This window comes from Impatiens glandulifera, chromosome 2 (assembly GCF_907164915.1).
Source record: "Impatiens glandulifera chromosome 2, dImpGla2.1, whole genome shotgun sequence".
NCBI classification, from domain to species: Eukaryota; Viridiplantae; Streptophyta; class Magnoliopsida; order Ericales; family Balsaminaceae; genus Impatiens; species Impatiens glandulifera.
Window position 1 is genome coordinate 8,755,153 of NC_061863.1, and position 13,314 is coordinate 8,768,466.

At 28.3% G+C, this 13,314-nt stretch overlaps 1 protein-coding gene across 1 annotated transcript; it reads left to right on the forward strand.

Annotated features, from left to right (window-relative positions):
* The first annotated feature begins 1,120 nt into the window (after positions 1–1,120).
* Positions 1,121–10,916, forward strand: LOC124924298 (probable polygalacturonase At3g15720). Its single transcript, XM_047464357.1, has 11 exons — positions 1,121–1,198; positions 8,544–8,669; positions 8,936–9,067; positions 9,199–9,390; positions 9,542–9,571; positions 9,681–9,707; positions 9,830–10,037; positions 10,125–10,206; positions 10,296–10,404; positions 10,480–10,596; positions 10,680–10,916. The coding sequence occupies exons 1-11, from the start codon at positions 1,121–1,123 to the stop codon at positions 10,914–10,916; spliced, it is 1,338 nt and encodes a 445-aa protein (XP_047320313.1).
* The last annotated feature ends 2,398 nt before the right edge of the window (positions 10,917–13,314 follow it).

Genomic DNA, 13,314 nt, shown 5'->3' on the forward strand with positions numbered 1-13,314 from the left:
GAGACATTTCGGCCCGGTCCGCTTTGATTTCACTGAGCAAACGACCTCTTTCGGCATCCCTTAGTCGGATTTGTTCCATTTCAAGCGTCATCTTTCTGACCTCTTCCTCACGTGCCGCAATTTCTGATTATGTTATCAGATTCTGGTAACACGGATGCAGTTTCTCCGGTGTACGCCGAAGTCTCTTCCATGTCGAATCATCACCCATATCCTAAATGCATTTCAGATCATATATGTATATATATATATATTCATCAAACAAAATAACGTAAACTAACAAAAATCTAGATCTATAATATATATATATATATACAAACTTAAGAAAAATCTAAATCTTACAATAAACAAAACAAAAAAACCAAATCAAACAAATTACCTGAAGAGAGGAGAAGAACCCGCGGCTTGGAGGAGGCAGGCGGCGGCGGAGGCGGAAGAGAGAGAAAGGAGAGAAGCGAAATGAAAAAGAGAAGGGTTAGGGTTTGTATTTATTGAGGTTGAGGCCGAAGGTTTTCATAAAACTTTCGGTTTTGATATTAGTCAAAACCAAGGGTTTATTAAAAACCTTCGGAAAAACCAATTTCAAAAATTTGATTTTTTTTTTAATGAGAAAAACCGAAGGTTCTTTGTAAAACTTTCGGAATTAAAAAACCAAGAGATTTCAAAAACGAAGGTTCTTTGTAAAACTTTCGGAATTAAAAAACCAAGGGATTTCAAAACCGAAGGTTCTTTGTAAAACTTTCGGAATTAAAAAACCAAGGGATTTCAAAACCGAAGGTTTTCACAAAAACCTTCGCAAATAACCCACATCCAACACTTAGAATTTTTTGGGGTTTTTTGGGAAGGTAAAAACCGAAAGTTCTTTGTAGAACTTTCGATAATAATGAATAAACCCGAAGGTTTTACACCCCTCTCGGAATCTATTTTTAATAGCGAAGGATTTGTTCCTCTCGGGAGTATTTAGGAGAGGTTTACAAAACCTTCGGGAAAAACCGTCGGTAAAGACCCTTTTTTTACCAGTGTTAGATTATTGGCATATGTATAAGAATAATTTCTAAAGGAGGTGATTTCAACTAATGCCAAAGCTCCTCTACACAACTTAACCAACGACGAGGTGGTCAAGATGACATCTGAAGCCACTAACACTCAATCGGAACTCGACGCAATAAGGCTCTATCTTAATGAAGCTCGAACTGATGTTGTAAGAATCGATATGGATAAAATGATTATTGCTCATGTCAAGCCTTCTCCGCACCAACTAAAAATCTCACTTCTTATCATGAAAAATATATTCTCCTAGAATATATGAGAATCATCAATAATAAAACAATTCAAGTAGTCAAAAAAATTACGACGAGGTTTTTTTATATATATAATTTTATTTATTCTATATGCATATTAAACTAATATATATTATATGTGTTATTATTTGTTAGAGTAAGGAGGTTTTCAAAATAAATTGATAGACTTTGTGGTTGCTCAGCTGAAAACGAAATCCAAAGAAATAAGGATGAAGCAAAAAAAACTCAAATTTAAGAAAGGAAAAGAAGAATAATGAGTAAAGATTGGTTTCCTTATTTATGTTTGTGATGTTTTGGTTGGCTTAATTGAAAAATAATGTCTTTTAATTTTGGGAACATATTTTTGGGTAATATTTTTTATATGAATAATGTTATATTTTTTCTATGACATAGTTATGAAATTTAACCAATATGTATAGTTTAGTTAATTATATTATAATTGAATTTAAATTTTGTTCAATTTTGCAAACAAAATTTTCTATATAATGATATTTTTAGTGTTTATTTATAATGTCAACAAATTTTTCATTAAGAAAATTGATGCATTGAAATATGTTTAGCTTTTTTTTCTTGGAAAATTATTGCAAATAACATTGCGGCATTTTTTAAAAGTATTTTTTAACATTATGTAGATATCGTCTATTTTAGAGTGCAACTATATTTGCATTAATCTTTGTTTATCGCGCAATTGTAAGACAGATTGTAGTATCATAAATGGTTGGTATTGTGAATAACATTAGTAAAGATTCCTTATTTGAGAATGCAACTATATTTGTTTAAACCTTGTGTATCATACAATAAAGCTTTGTGTATCGAGAACTTGCAATATAATTTGCAACATTGCAAATGGTTAGAATTCCAATATTATTAGGGATCGAATAACATTTTTTATAAATGTTTTTTAAATTTTGGTTAGAAATCTAATATTTATAGTGCAACTATATTTGTATCACGTCTTGTATATCACGCAATTACAATAAAATATGTAATATCGCACATGATCAGTATTACAAATATTATTTTAAATTCAATGATATTTTTTTAAATATTTTTCAACACTTGGATAGAAATTCATTGTTTACGAGTGAAATTATATTTGCATTACGTCTTGTGCATCGCACAATTGAAATATAATTTGCAATATCTTAAATGGTTAGTATTGCGAATAACATTACCGATTACCGATCGAATGACATTTTTTTGAAAATATTTTTTAACTCTATAGTAAAAATTCTCTATTTGAGAATACAACAACTATATTTGTATTAAATTAACCTTGTGTATCAATTGCAATAAAGTTTACAATATCACAAATGATTATTTGTTTTTAATATTTTTCAACTTTCGAGTAGAAATGTTTATAATTGAGTTCAACTATATTTGCATTAAGTCTTGTGTTGCACAATTGTAATATAATTTATAATATCATAAATTATTATATTGCAGATATTATTGCATATCGAATGACATTTTTTATAAATACTTTTTCAAATCTCAGATATAAATTATTTGTTTGATAGTGCAACTATTTTTGTATTAATTCTTATGTATTGTGAACTTGCAATACAATTTGCAATATTACAAATGATTAATGTTGCAATAAAAATTGTAATATCACAAATGATCAAAATTGCAGATATAATTGCAAATCAAATGATATTTTTAGTAAATATTTTTCAACTCTTAAATAAAAAAATTTGTTTGAGAGTGTAACTATATTTCCATTACGTATTTTGTGTCAAGCAATTGAAATATATTATCTTCTAGCAGCTTCCATATTTTGGAAAACTTCTCAATAGACATAACTAGGATTTTATTCATATTGAAAAGAATGTGTTTAGAAACATTATAAATACAGTTATGAATATGAAGGGTAAAATAAAGGACAACCTAAAATGATAGAAAATATATGTTTCTTGTTTACAATCGTTCAGAGGTACATGTTGATTCTATAAGACTAAGAAGGTTTCTTATACTTTTATTAGGGCTAAAAATATGTTAATTTTCAAATGGTTGAAAATATTGAAATTCTCATATGGTTATGCGTCTAATTTGTCATGATGCATTGACACAACCAAATGTAGGTTAATTTGAATCAAAAGTCATGATTTTCATCTCTTAGAAAGGTTATTGTTAATTGCATTTATGAGAATATTACCTAAATTTGTATGGGGAATATTGAATTATTTACGTAATTTCATGTATGACCTTAATTGTTAAACTTTGAGCTTAGAAAAGTGGATAATTTGCAATCTCAATTTTCAATAATTATGTGCAACATGGACAAAAAATTTCTACCTTCTTTTTTTCATTCAATGAAACATATTTTGATCAATTTTATATTATCTTTGAAAGGTATTCATGTACAATATAGATTGATGTATACCTTCAAAAGTTATGTATCAATTTTATATTATCCTTTTACTACAAAATTTAAAGAAATATAATTTTTTTACCACATATCTATAAATGTTTTTAAAGAGTGTGAATAATAAAATGAAAAACAAGGCTAGAATTGAAGCATCCATATGCAATGCCTATATTCTTGAAAAATATCTGCATTTATTTCATATTATTTTGAATCGAATGTAAATTTTAAACAAAGACAACCCCAAAGGAACACGGAATGGTCAGTCAACAAAATTAAACCACCAATTTTGTTTTTCAATTAGCTTGGACGCGGGAGTGATGGTTCAACAAAGAGATTTATGACTAGCCAAGAAAGTTTATGTTAGATTAATTTAAGAAAGAAAAAAGGGAAAATATTTAAATTAAGATTAAAAAAAAATTAATTAAGTTGAACGCTTTAATTGATTAAAATGAACTTAGGATAATAAAAATCAATACGACATACTTTTGATGATGCGTTAATAAGTGAATAAAACTAAGTTGTGCATGCATATGTTTAATGCACAGGAAATGCTAAACAGATACTGACAACAAAGTTGACGTCTAAAGAAAGTTGGTAGTAAGGTTGCCAACAACAAAACTGATTTCAGAAGGCTGGCTTCAACATATGTGTTGAAGAAGCGCTGACAGTCGGCTTGCTTCAACAATAGAGTGAAAGAAGCGCTGACAGTCGGCTTGCTTCAACAATAGAGTGGAAGAAGCGCTGATAGAAGCCTTGTTCCATGAGTAGTCTGAAGAAGCACTAGCAGCAGCTTTGTCTCGGTAGTAGTCTAAAGAAACGTTAGCAACATGCTTGCCTCAGCAACAGTCTAAAGAAGCGCTGACAATAGCCTTGTTTCAGCAGCAATCTAAAGAAGTACTGGCAGCATCCTTGCTTCAGCAGTTGTCTAAAGAAGCGTTGATAACAACATTGCTGATGGAAACATTGCTTCTTCAGCACAACTATGTTGCGCTAACAGCCGAGTAACCAACATTAGTCTTGCTTCATCAGCACAGCAGCGTTGTACCAATAGTTGTGGACGCTATCAGTAGTCTTCCAAGTCAGCTTAATACGCCCAAATGTACAATTTCCACGTACTCGATTATTCCATTAGCCCATGCAGTATTATCCAGTACACCATGTTTTAACTAATATTTTGTGCATTACAATCTCGTACGCCACGATCCAACAAATATTATTCTTGCGTACGATCTCATACTCTTGGCGTACAACCATTGAAAAGCTTACACGTATCTACAAATTAGATTTGACCGTTGCTACACTTCAGATATAAAAAAGGATCAAAGTACAACGGTGAATCTCTTCTTGAACTCGGGAATTCTTGATAACACGATTTTTCCGAATTTCTTAACTCTTTGATTATTTCTCTAGTTTATTCTAAGAATCATTAAATTAAGCTGAGATAATTTACTACAAGTTTATCTGAGTGTATTTTTAGTGTTGTAAGTTGAACAAAACATTGTCTGCTCAATAGAGTGTGATAGTTAGAAGTTTAGAATAGGCAGTTGTTAAGTCTTGTGTTCTAACTTGGTTTGTGTAGACGCTATACAAATCAAAGTCATATAGTGGATTCCTTCTGGAAACAGAAAATGGGTGACATAGGAGTTTTATCTCCGAACATCCTTAAAACCTTGTGTTATTTCATTTCTGCATCTTATAGTCCGTTATTTACTGCTTTAAATCCCGCAAGAACTTTCCGCACTTGAATTTGATCAACATCTTGCTACGATTTGTTGAAGAATAAAAATAAATTTGAAGTCCTTAACAGGATTAAAATTGCATTGAAAGTCAAAAATAGTATAACAATATTTAATCTCCCCTTCTATTGTTGTCACCGATCCTAACAGTTTAGTTACTCACACGTATATCCTATTAAATTATCCATAAATGGATCCATATTATAGGTAATGAATGATTAAATGTTAATTTCAATCATGAATATAAAAATTAATTTCATTTCAAAAATTTTGATTTTTTTGTGACATGAGTGCTGGATTAGATCCGATAGAAATATATTGTCAATTCTCATTATGATTATGATCAAAGGTAATGAACTTATGATTTTAATTTCCATTTGAATTATACCGTTAATGATGGATATTATATGTGATCATTCTATCTCACTTTGAAGATTATACAAAAACAAAATGGGAATCTTGACAAAGAATTATCACATTTCATCTTATTTGGTCCTAAAACACCAGCGGCCTCATATTCAACGTACTCCATAAATGGTTTTGTGTGGATGACAGGTGATTTCGGATCTAATAAATCAACACTAAATAGTGGAATTTGCATTCGTACAAACGATGTTAGTTACTATGTACTTTTGGAGGATATTATTGAATTAGAATACCATATTTTATGTTTACGTGTAGTTCTATTTAGATGTTTATGATTTAATCCTACAAGAGATACTAGAGTTAATGAAACTTATAGATTGATTGACATAGAATGAAATGGAGATATAGTTAGAACCACTCATTTGTTCTTGCTCAAAAAACTATAAAAATCTATTATTTGAACTATCCAACCACAACAAATAATCATAATCATAAATGGATGAATATTTGTAAAACAAAAGTCATGAGATAGATAGAAGAAATATGGACAAATGAAATGGAATATCAACAGAAATGTGCAACCATATAACTATATATTCCCCTGAATATTCCATTATATGATGTCAACGATTTGAGTGATCTAAATGTTATGAATGTTGAGTTTAATGGTTCAGTATAAAAAGAATTGCTTGGTTCAGATAAAAAGTGAAGTTGTACAAAGTGAATAGTACAGTATTACACATGGAGATGTTGAACCTGTAGAAGGTGAAGAATAATCAGAAAATGAAATGTTTTGATGTTATAATTTCATATGTAATGCACACTAAATTGCGTATTATTTGCATAGTATTTATTGTTATATTCTGCGATATTATAGCTCTAATTAATGAAAACAAGTATTCAAACATGGCAAAATTGGTTTGCGAGGATATTTGCAAATTACTACTAGATAGTTCAAATTTATTTATTTAAAATGTCATTGATCTATAATAACTTTTGTAATTAAATTGAAAACTACTAATTGCAAGAATTATTACCAACATCGATAACCTAAGTTTATTGCAAAACTAGTCGCATGCCAAATCAGTTGGAATTAAACCCTATTATCATTCATCAATTCTTTAATCCAACGGTTACTAATCCATTCATCCAATGGTTATCCTTGATTGTCTTTTTATTATAATGCAAGTTACATCCTGCCATAAATATTTTGTAGTTACAATAATAATTAATAATATTTGTTAGTTGTCTCATTTAAGGCATTAATTGCCTTATTTGTAACAATTAAGAAATTCTTTTGGATTAAAAATTTCACCTTTAATAATATTGATTTTTTTTTGTGTGAATTTCATTTGAAATAAATTTCACCTTAATTCACATTAAAATTTTGTATGAATTTTAATATTTGAATATTAATTCATATTTGAATTTGGTGTGAATTTCATTTATATAAATTATTATTTTTTATTAATTAATTAAATTAGTTTATTTCTAACCCTATTAGCAAGATAAATATTATGTATCAAATGATAATCTAATCTCTATGTAAATTAATTGAAATATTAATTAAATACGTATAAGCAACCTATTTGCTAACTAATTAACTATGGTTAGTAATGTACATCAAGTTAGTTCCTTATATCATTATTCTATAATACATAAATGATATATTAGAATCAAACATATTAAACCATAATTTATTATAAACAATAACATGACTTAAGTTACACTACATAACTAACTAGAAACCTGAAATTAGGGCACAACGCATACTAAATAAAATATATATAGTTACAAACCAATATATAAATATATAACAATTTTGACTTTTCAATAAAATATAAGTATACAGGCTTGTACAGTGTTCGATGTTCAATTTTTTCTCTCTTGCTACACAAATTCAACACATTTTATATTAATAAAATGAGACGGTTTCATCCATTTAACAAAAATAAAATAATTGTTACATAAATGATTGTTATTTCTTTCATTAGACTATATTCATATCACTAATAAAAAAAAATATCTACCAAAAACTTAATAAATCTGATTATTTTATCTTTCTTTTTTTTCAGTTTTCTTAAACTAATTAAAAGATGATCAAATGGCTATAAAAACGATTGTTGTTCTTTCACATTAATATAAATTATTTTATGTAAAATATATAAAATCTTAAAAAGTAATATAAGAAATACTTCCTATAAGAGTTGGTACATATAAAATTATAGGAATGCTAACTTTTAAATTTTAAAGAATAAAATAATATTAATAATAATAATAATAATTTTTCAAAAGAATAGTAATAATAATAAATAAATAAATACTTTTTGGTAGAAAAATATTAAATAATGATATATTAAATAATTAATATAAAGACGATGAGATGACTGTACAAATGTTGTTATTCTTCCATTATATTATATTCATATAATTATTTTAAATAATATTTTGAAAATCTTAAATAGTAATAAAAAAATATAAATGTAACCAACATTTTATAAATATGATTATTTTATATATTTCTCATTTTTCTTTAAATAATTAAAAGACTGCTATATAAACAAGTGTTGTTCTTTCATTAGACTACATTCAATATATAACAAGTGTTGTTATTTCATTAGAATACATTCAATATTTTCTTCTTTGGATTATTAATTGACTTGTGAGTTTTTATAACATGGTGAGACATTACTTCATAAAATAAAATATTTCTTTTAACTATTTTATATTAGTTATATATGATATTCACTTATTTATCTTTTTTATTGACAGGAATGGTTAAATACAATTTTGGTGTTTTCATTTTGTCTAATAGTAATTCTAAACCTTAGTCTAGCAGATACATTTGATGTAACGGCCTTTGGTGCCAAAGGAGATGGGAGTGTAGACGATTCACAAGTAATTATTTATTCGCTAATCGTTTTATAAACTTGATATTACTATGAATAATTTCATGGTTAGACAATGAGCTTGATTAAAATAAAGCATGCATACAATAACAAATTCAACTTTAATTTGAATCTATATTTTTTTTTGAAAGACGACGTAGAGTCAATATAATAATAGTCATATAAAAAGGCAAAGAATTTCATCCACTTCTTTAGACTAATCTCAGTTTAATATTACAATGGACATGAATTTGATGAACCCTAATTAATTTGAAGGCTTTCTTACAAGCATGGGCTAAAGCATGTGCAAGTAGCAGCAGTGCCACCATGGTGGTTCCTGGAGGAAAGACATACTTGTTGAGTCCTCTTCAATTCAAAGGTCCTTGTAAAGGACCATCATATATTCAAGTTCAGGTGATCTAATTTGATGATAAAAACAAGAATCTTGGATGACCCATATTTTAATTTCTTTTCAATCTATATATTTAGATAATTTTATTTATTTAATTAATTAAAAAATACAAAATAAATCTTTTTAGATTGATGGAACCCTAATGGGACCCAAAACCAAAAGTGATTGGACTGGTTGTGTGGACGGTGCATGGATAGAGTTCTCAAATGTTGACGGTCTTCAAATTTTTGGAAGCGGGAAACTTGATGGACAAGGTTCACCATGGTGGAAAACTTTCTATTATGACCGTGATAACAATATCAATGACAATTACCAAAACGTAAGAATTTGATCATTTTTAACTTTCAAAATTGATTCTATAAGCAAATAGTACGTACTACTTTTGTCTTCACTTAATAATGTTGATATACTCTCAAAACTTATATATCAACTGATATGTTGAATTGTTTTTCTTGGTTCTTCATTTGCAGGAAGGAATTAAAGGCCAAAAACCGTCGACGGTAACTACAACTCTTTTATGAATATCAATCAATATCGATTTAATATACTTTTCAAACTGATATACTAATATTAATATGTTAATTTTTTATCTTGTTTCTTCATTTTCAGCAAGGAATGTGCTCACAACCACCGATGGTAATAAGAGTGTTGTATGAATATCCAATCAATATTGATTTTATTCTTAATTATCATTGTGTTGATAATTGTTTTGTTTTTATCATTACCACTTTTACAAATGTGAGCATTAATTGATGTAGGGATTAAGATTTTCAAGATGCAAAAACCTTGAATTAAGAGGGTTGACTCATATCAACCCTCCAGGTAGACATATAAGCATATATTCATGCAGCGACGTTACAATTACCCAACTTACAATCACCGCACCCGAAAATAGCCCTAATACGGATGGAATCGGCATCTCTTTCACACATAACGTTAATATCACCAACTCTATTATTGGCACAGGTATGATCAGTTGTCATGTCGCTAGTTTATAGTAATTTTTTAATAAAAAAAATACATCTAATTTATTGTGTATATATATTATTGTAGGTGATGATTGTATTGCAATTTCTTCTGGTACTTCAAACATTTTTATTGAAGGAATTCAATGCGGACCTGGGCATGGCATAAGGTAAAATAGAGCTCATTTGAAAACCCTTTTCGGATCTTGATGAGAACCATCATATATAATCATGTTTTTTTGTTTTGATATTATTGAAGTGTGGGTAGCCTCGGCCAAAGCGGGTCTGTTGATACTGTGGAAGATGTTCATATAGTAAATTGCAATTTCACAAGAACAACTAATGGGGCAAGGATAAAGACATGGCAGGTAAATTAACTATGTTGAAAAGTAAACTTATAACTAAGAAATTATTTAACACTATGATTTGATGTTACTTTTTAGGGTGGAAAAGGTTATGCAAGAAATATTACATTTGAACACATTCAATTGAATGATGTTAAGAACTCTATTATTATTGATCAAAATTATTGCAATGGAAAACACAATTGTCCGGAAAAGGTAAGTATTTTGGTATACATCGTGTTTAGTTAATTTCGTGGAATAAAATAAGAATTACTTGTATTGATATATTTATTTTGAAGCCGGGCGCGGTGGAAGTGAGCAATGTGAAGTATATAAATGTGCAAGGAAGGTCGGCAATTAATCAAGCAATACTCCTAGATTGCAGCAATCAAATTCCATGCAGCAATATTGTTTTTGACAATGTAAACATATCGTCAAGCTCTAAGGGTAACGTTTATGCGACTTGTAAGAATGCGGATGTGTCTATCCCTTCCAACGCATATCCAACTGTATCATGCAGTAAAGCTGGCATTTAAATAGTTGGATTTGTTGTTTTGATAGTTTTGATCCTAATTCATGATAATAAATTTAATAATATATACTTATGTATGATTGAAATCATTAACCTCTCATATTGGAATACAATGAATAAGATTCTCTATCCATGTTTTGTTTTATATTTGGCTATATAGACTATGTACTTGATTGTTAGTATAAAATTGTATGGTAAAATAATTTATTCCATGCAATTAGAAGAAAATAAAAAAATAATGATGTCCCCATTAGTAAAAAAGTGATCTCTAGTGACTGAAAATCGTTGTTAAATATTGTTTATCCTGTTGTTACAAGTCTTTATCCTGTTTATAACTTTATTTTAAAAGTTATAAATTTTCATTATCAACTCGGTTGTGAATTAGATCACAATGAAACGATCAGATGTTAGAATCCCAAAATCCGAAAAGAACATATTTTATAGGATGTCATTAAACGATATTGGTTCTCAATGGAAGACTACAATACAACAAAATATACATTGGGTGACACATAATTGCCAACACATATTACGTGTTGACAAAAATAAGAAGAAAAAAAGTTTTTCCAACATTTTCTTGTCTACAACAATCTTTATTATTTTATTTATATTTTCAAAAACCTTTTCAAACAATAATTTGATAATATTTTGTTTTAATAATTTGTTTCTTTGTTCTTTACTTAATATTTTAATTTTAATTTTTTAAACAATTAAAATTAAATTATATATTTATTTTTATCTCAAAGTTCAAATTTATTTATATTTTGAGTTAATTAAATATAATTTTATCATTAATATTAAATTAATTAAATAAAATTAATATTAGATGAATACAATAGATAACTTCTTTAACTAATATAATATAATAAATTAACTATTAAATAATTCAAGTTCAAAATACATGAATTTATAATTAATCTAATAAATTGAATTTAAAAAAAAAAATATAATTTAATTTTAATATTGGCTAGTTGATTTCTTAAATCATCTTTATTCATTATCTATATACGATGTTAGGTTAAATGGAAGTGAGAGGGTGGCTGTTTTCCTCAATCCATCATCTCTAGCAGGTAAATGAATCATATGGTTCTTGAGCTTCCTTATCTTTTTCTTTCTTGATTGAGTTTTCTAATGGGGTAACGGAGAAGACAAAGAATGAACTACTTTCTTCCGCTTCATGGAAAGGGAAGAAGAGGATAAGTTTAAAGACGTATAAATGAAGGTCACCAGCCAGCAAGTCTGAAAAATCTCATCATCATGCCAATGATTCCGATGATTCGTTCTTCGAGATAGATCCTGAACTCCGTTATAGTTTCCAACGTAACTTCTAGCTCTCTCTTTCACTCTATCTATCTCTTTCTACATTATTAACGAATATGTTGCGACAATATGTTGATTTAGGATGTTAATTGTTGTTAGTGTGTATGAAATTGACAAAATTCTTGATTACTTCAGTTTTCTCATTCTATAATTGTTGCAATTTCTTTTTGTTTGAGTCATTGTTACACTTTTGCAAAAGTCGGCCTAGTTATTCATCAGTTATAGTCCACATCGACTTGTTTTATTTGTTTTTCTACTTGTTAAAGAATGATAGGTCTAATTTTCATCCTTAAGAGTAATAATAGTACCAAAAGTAGTTTAGAAGATATAGACAAATCTCAATGTCATCAGCTCCTGCTCTAGAAATTCATCTTAAAAGAAACAAAGGTTTTAGATGGCTAGAAATGACTAACCCATTCAGAAACTAGTTTTTTTTAGAAAATTTGGAATTATACCTCAATCCTAGTTAGAAATACCATTTTCTATCTTTATTGTATTTTCTTCTTCACTTGGCAAAGAAATGTAGATGTACTGGAACATGATTTCATATTTTTGAGAAGCACATACTTCTGTTTGGTAAAAAAAAGTGTAGTTGGATCACAAGTTTAATTTTAGGCTGGTTGAAAACAAAATTTGAATTGAATGAGATCAAATATAAAAATTGAGGATAACAAAATGGTGTAGATGTCCTGAAAAACCTGCCTCCATTTGAAAACACTTTTTATTTATAGGTTCCAGCATAATTTATAAGTCTCATTAATAATGTTTTTGCTATCGGTTCTTTCTTTTTCACCAACTAAAATGTGGCTCAATTGAAGGTCCTCGAAAACTGAATTTCAGATCTTTTCAGTATCCTGTATGTAATATATAATACATAATCTTATAGATAAAAATAATTTTTGAGGATATGTAAAAATGAAGGCAATAAATAAAAGTTATTTGACATGATCTTGGCAGAAGTTTCTGTAATTATAATGGGAGAAGGAAAATGGCCATCACAATCCTCTTCCAACAACAGTAGCAATAACCATCATCATCTCACTAGCACAACTTACAGTTCCATCTCTTCTTCTTAGTTAATC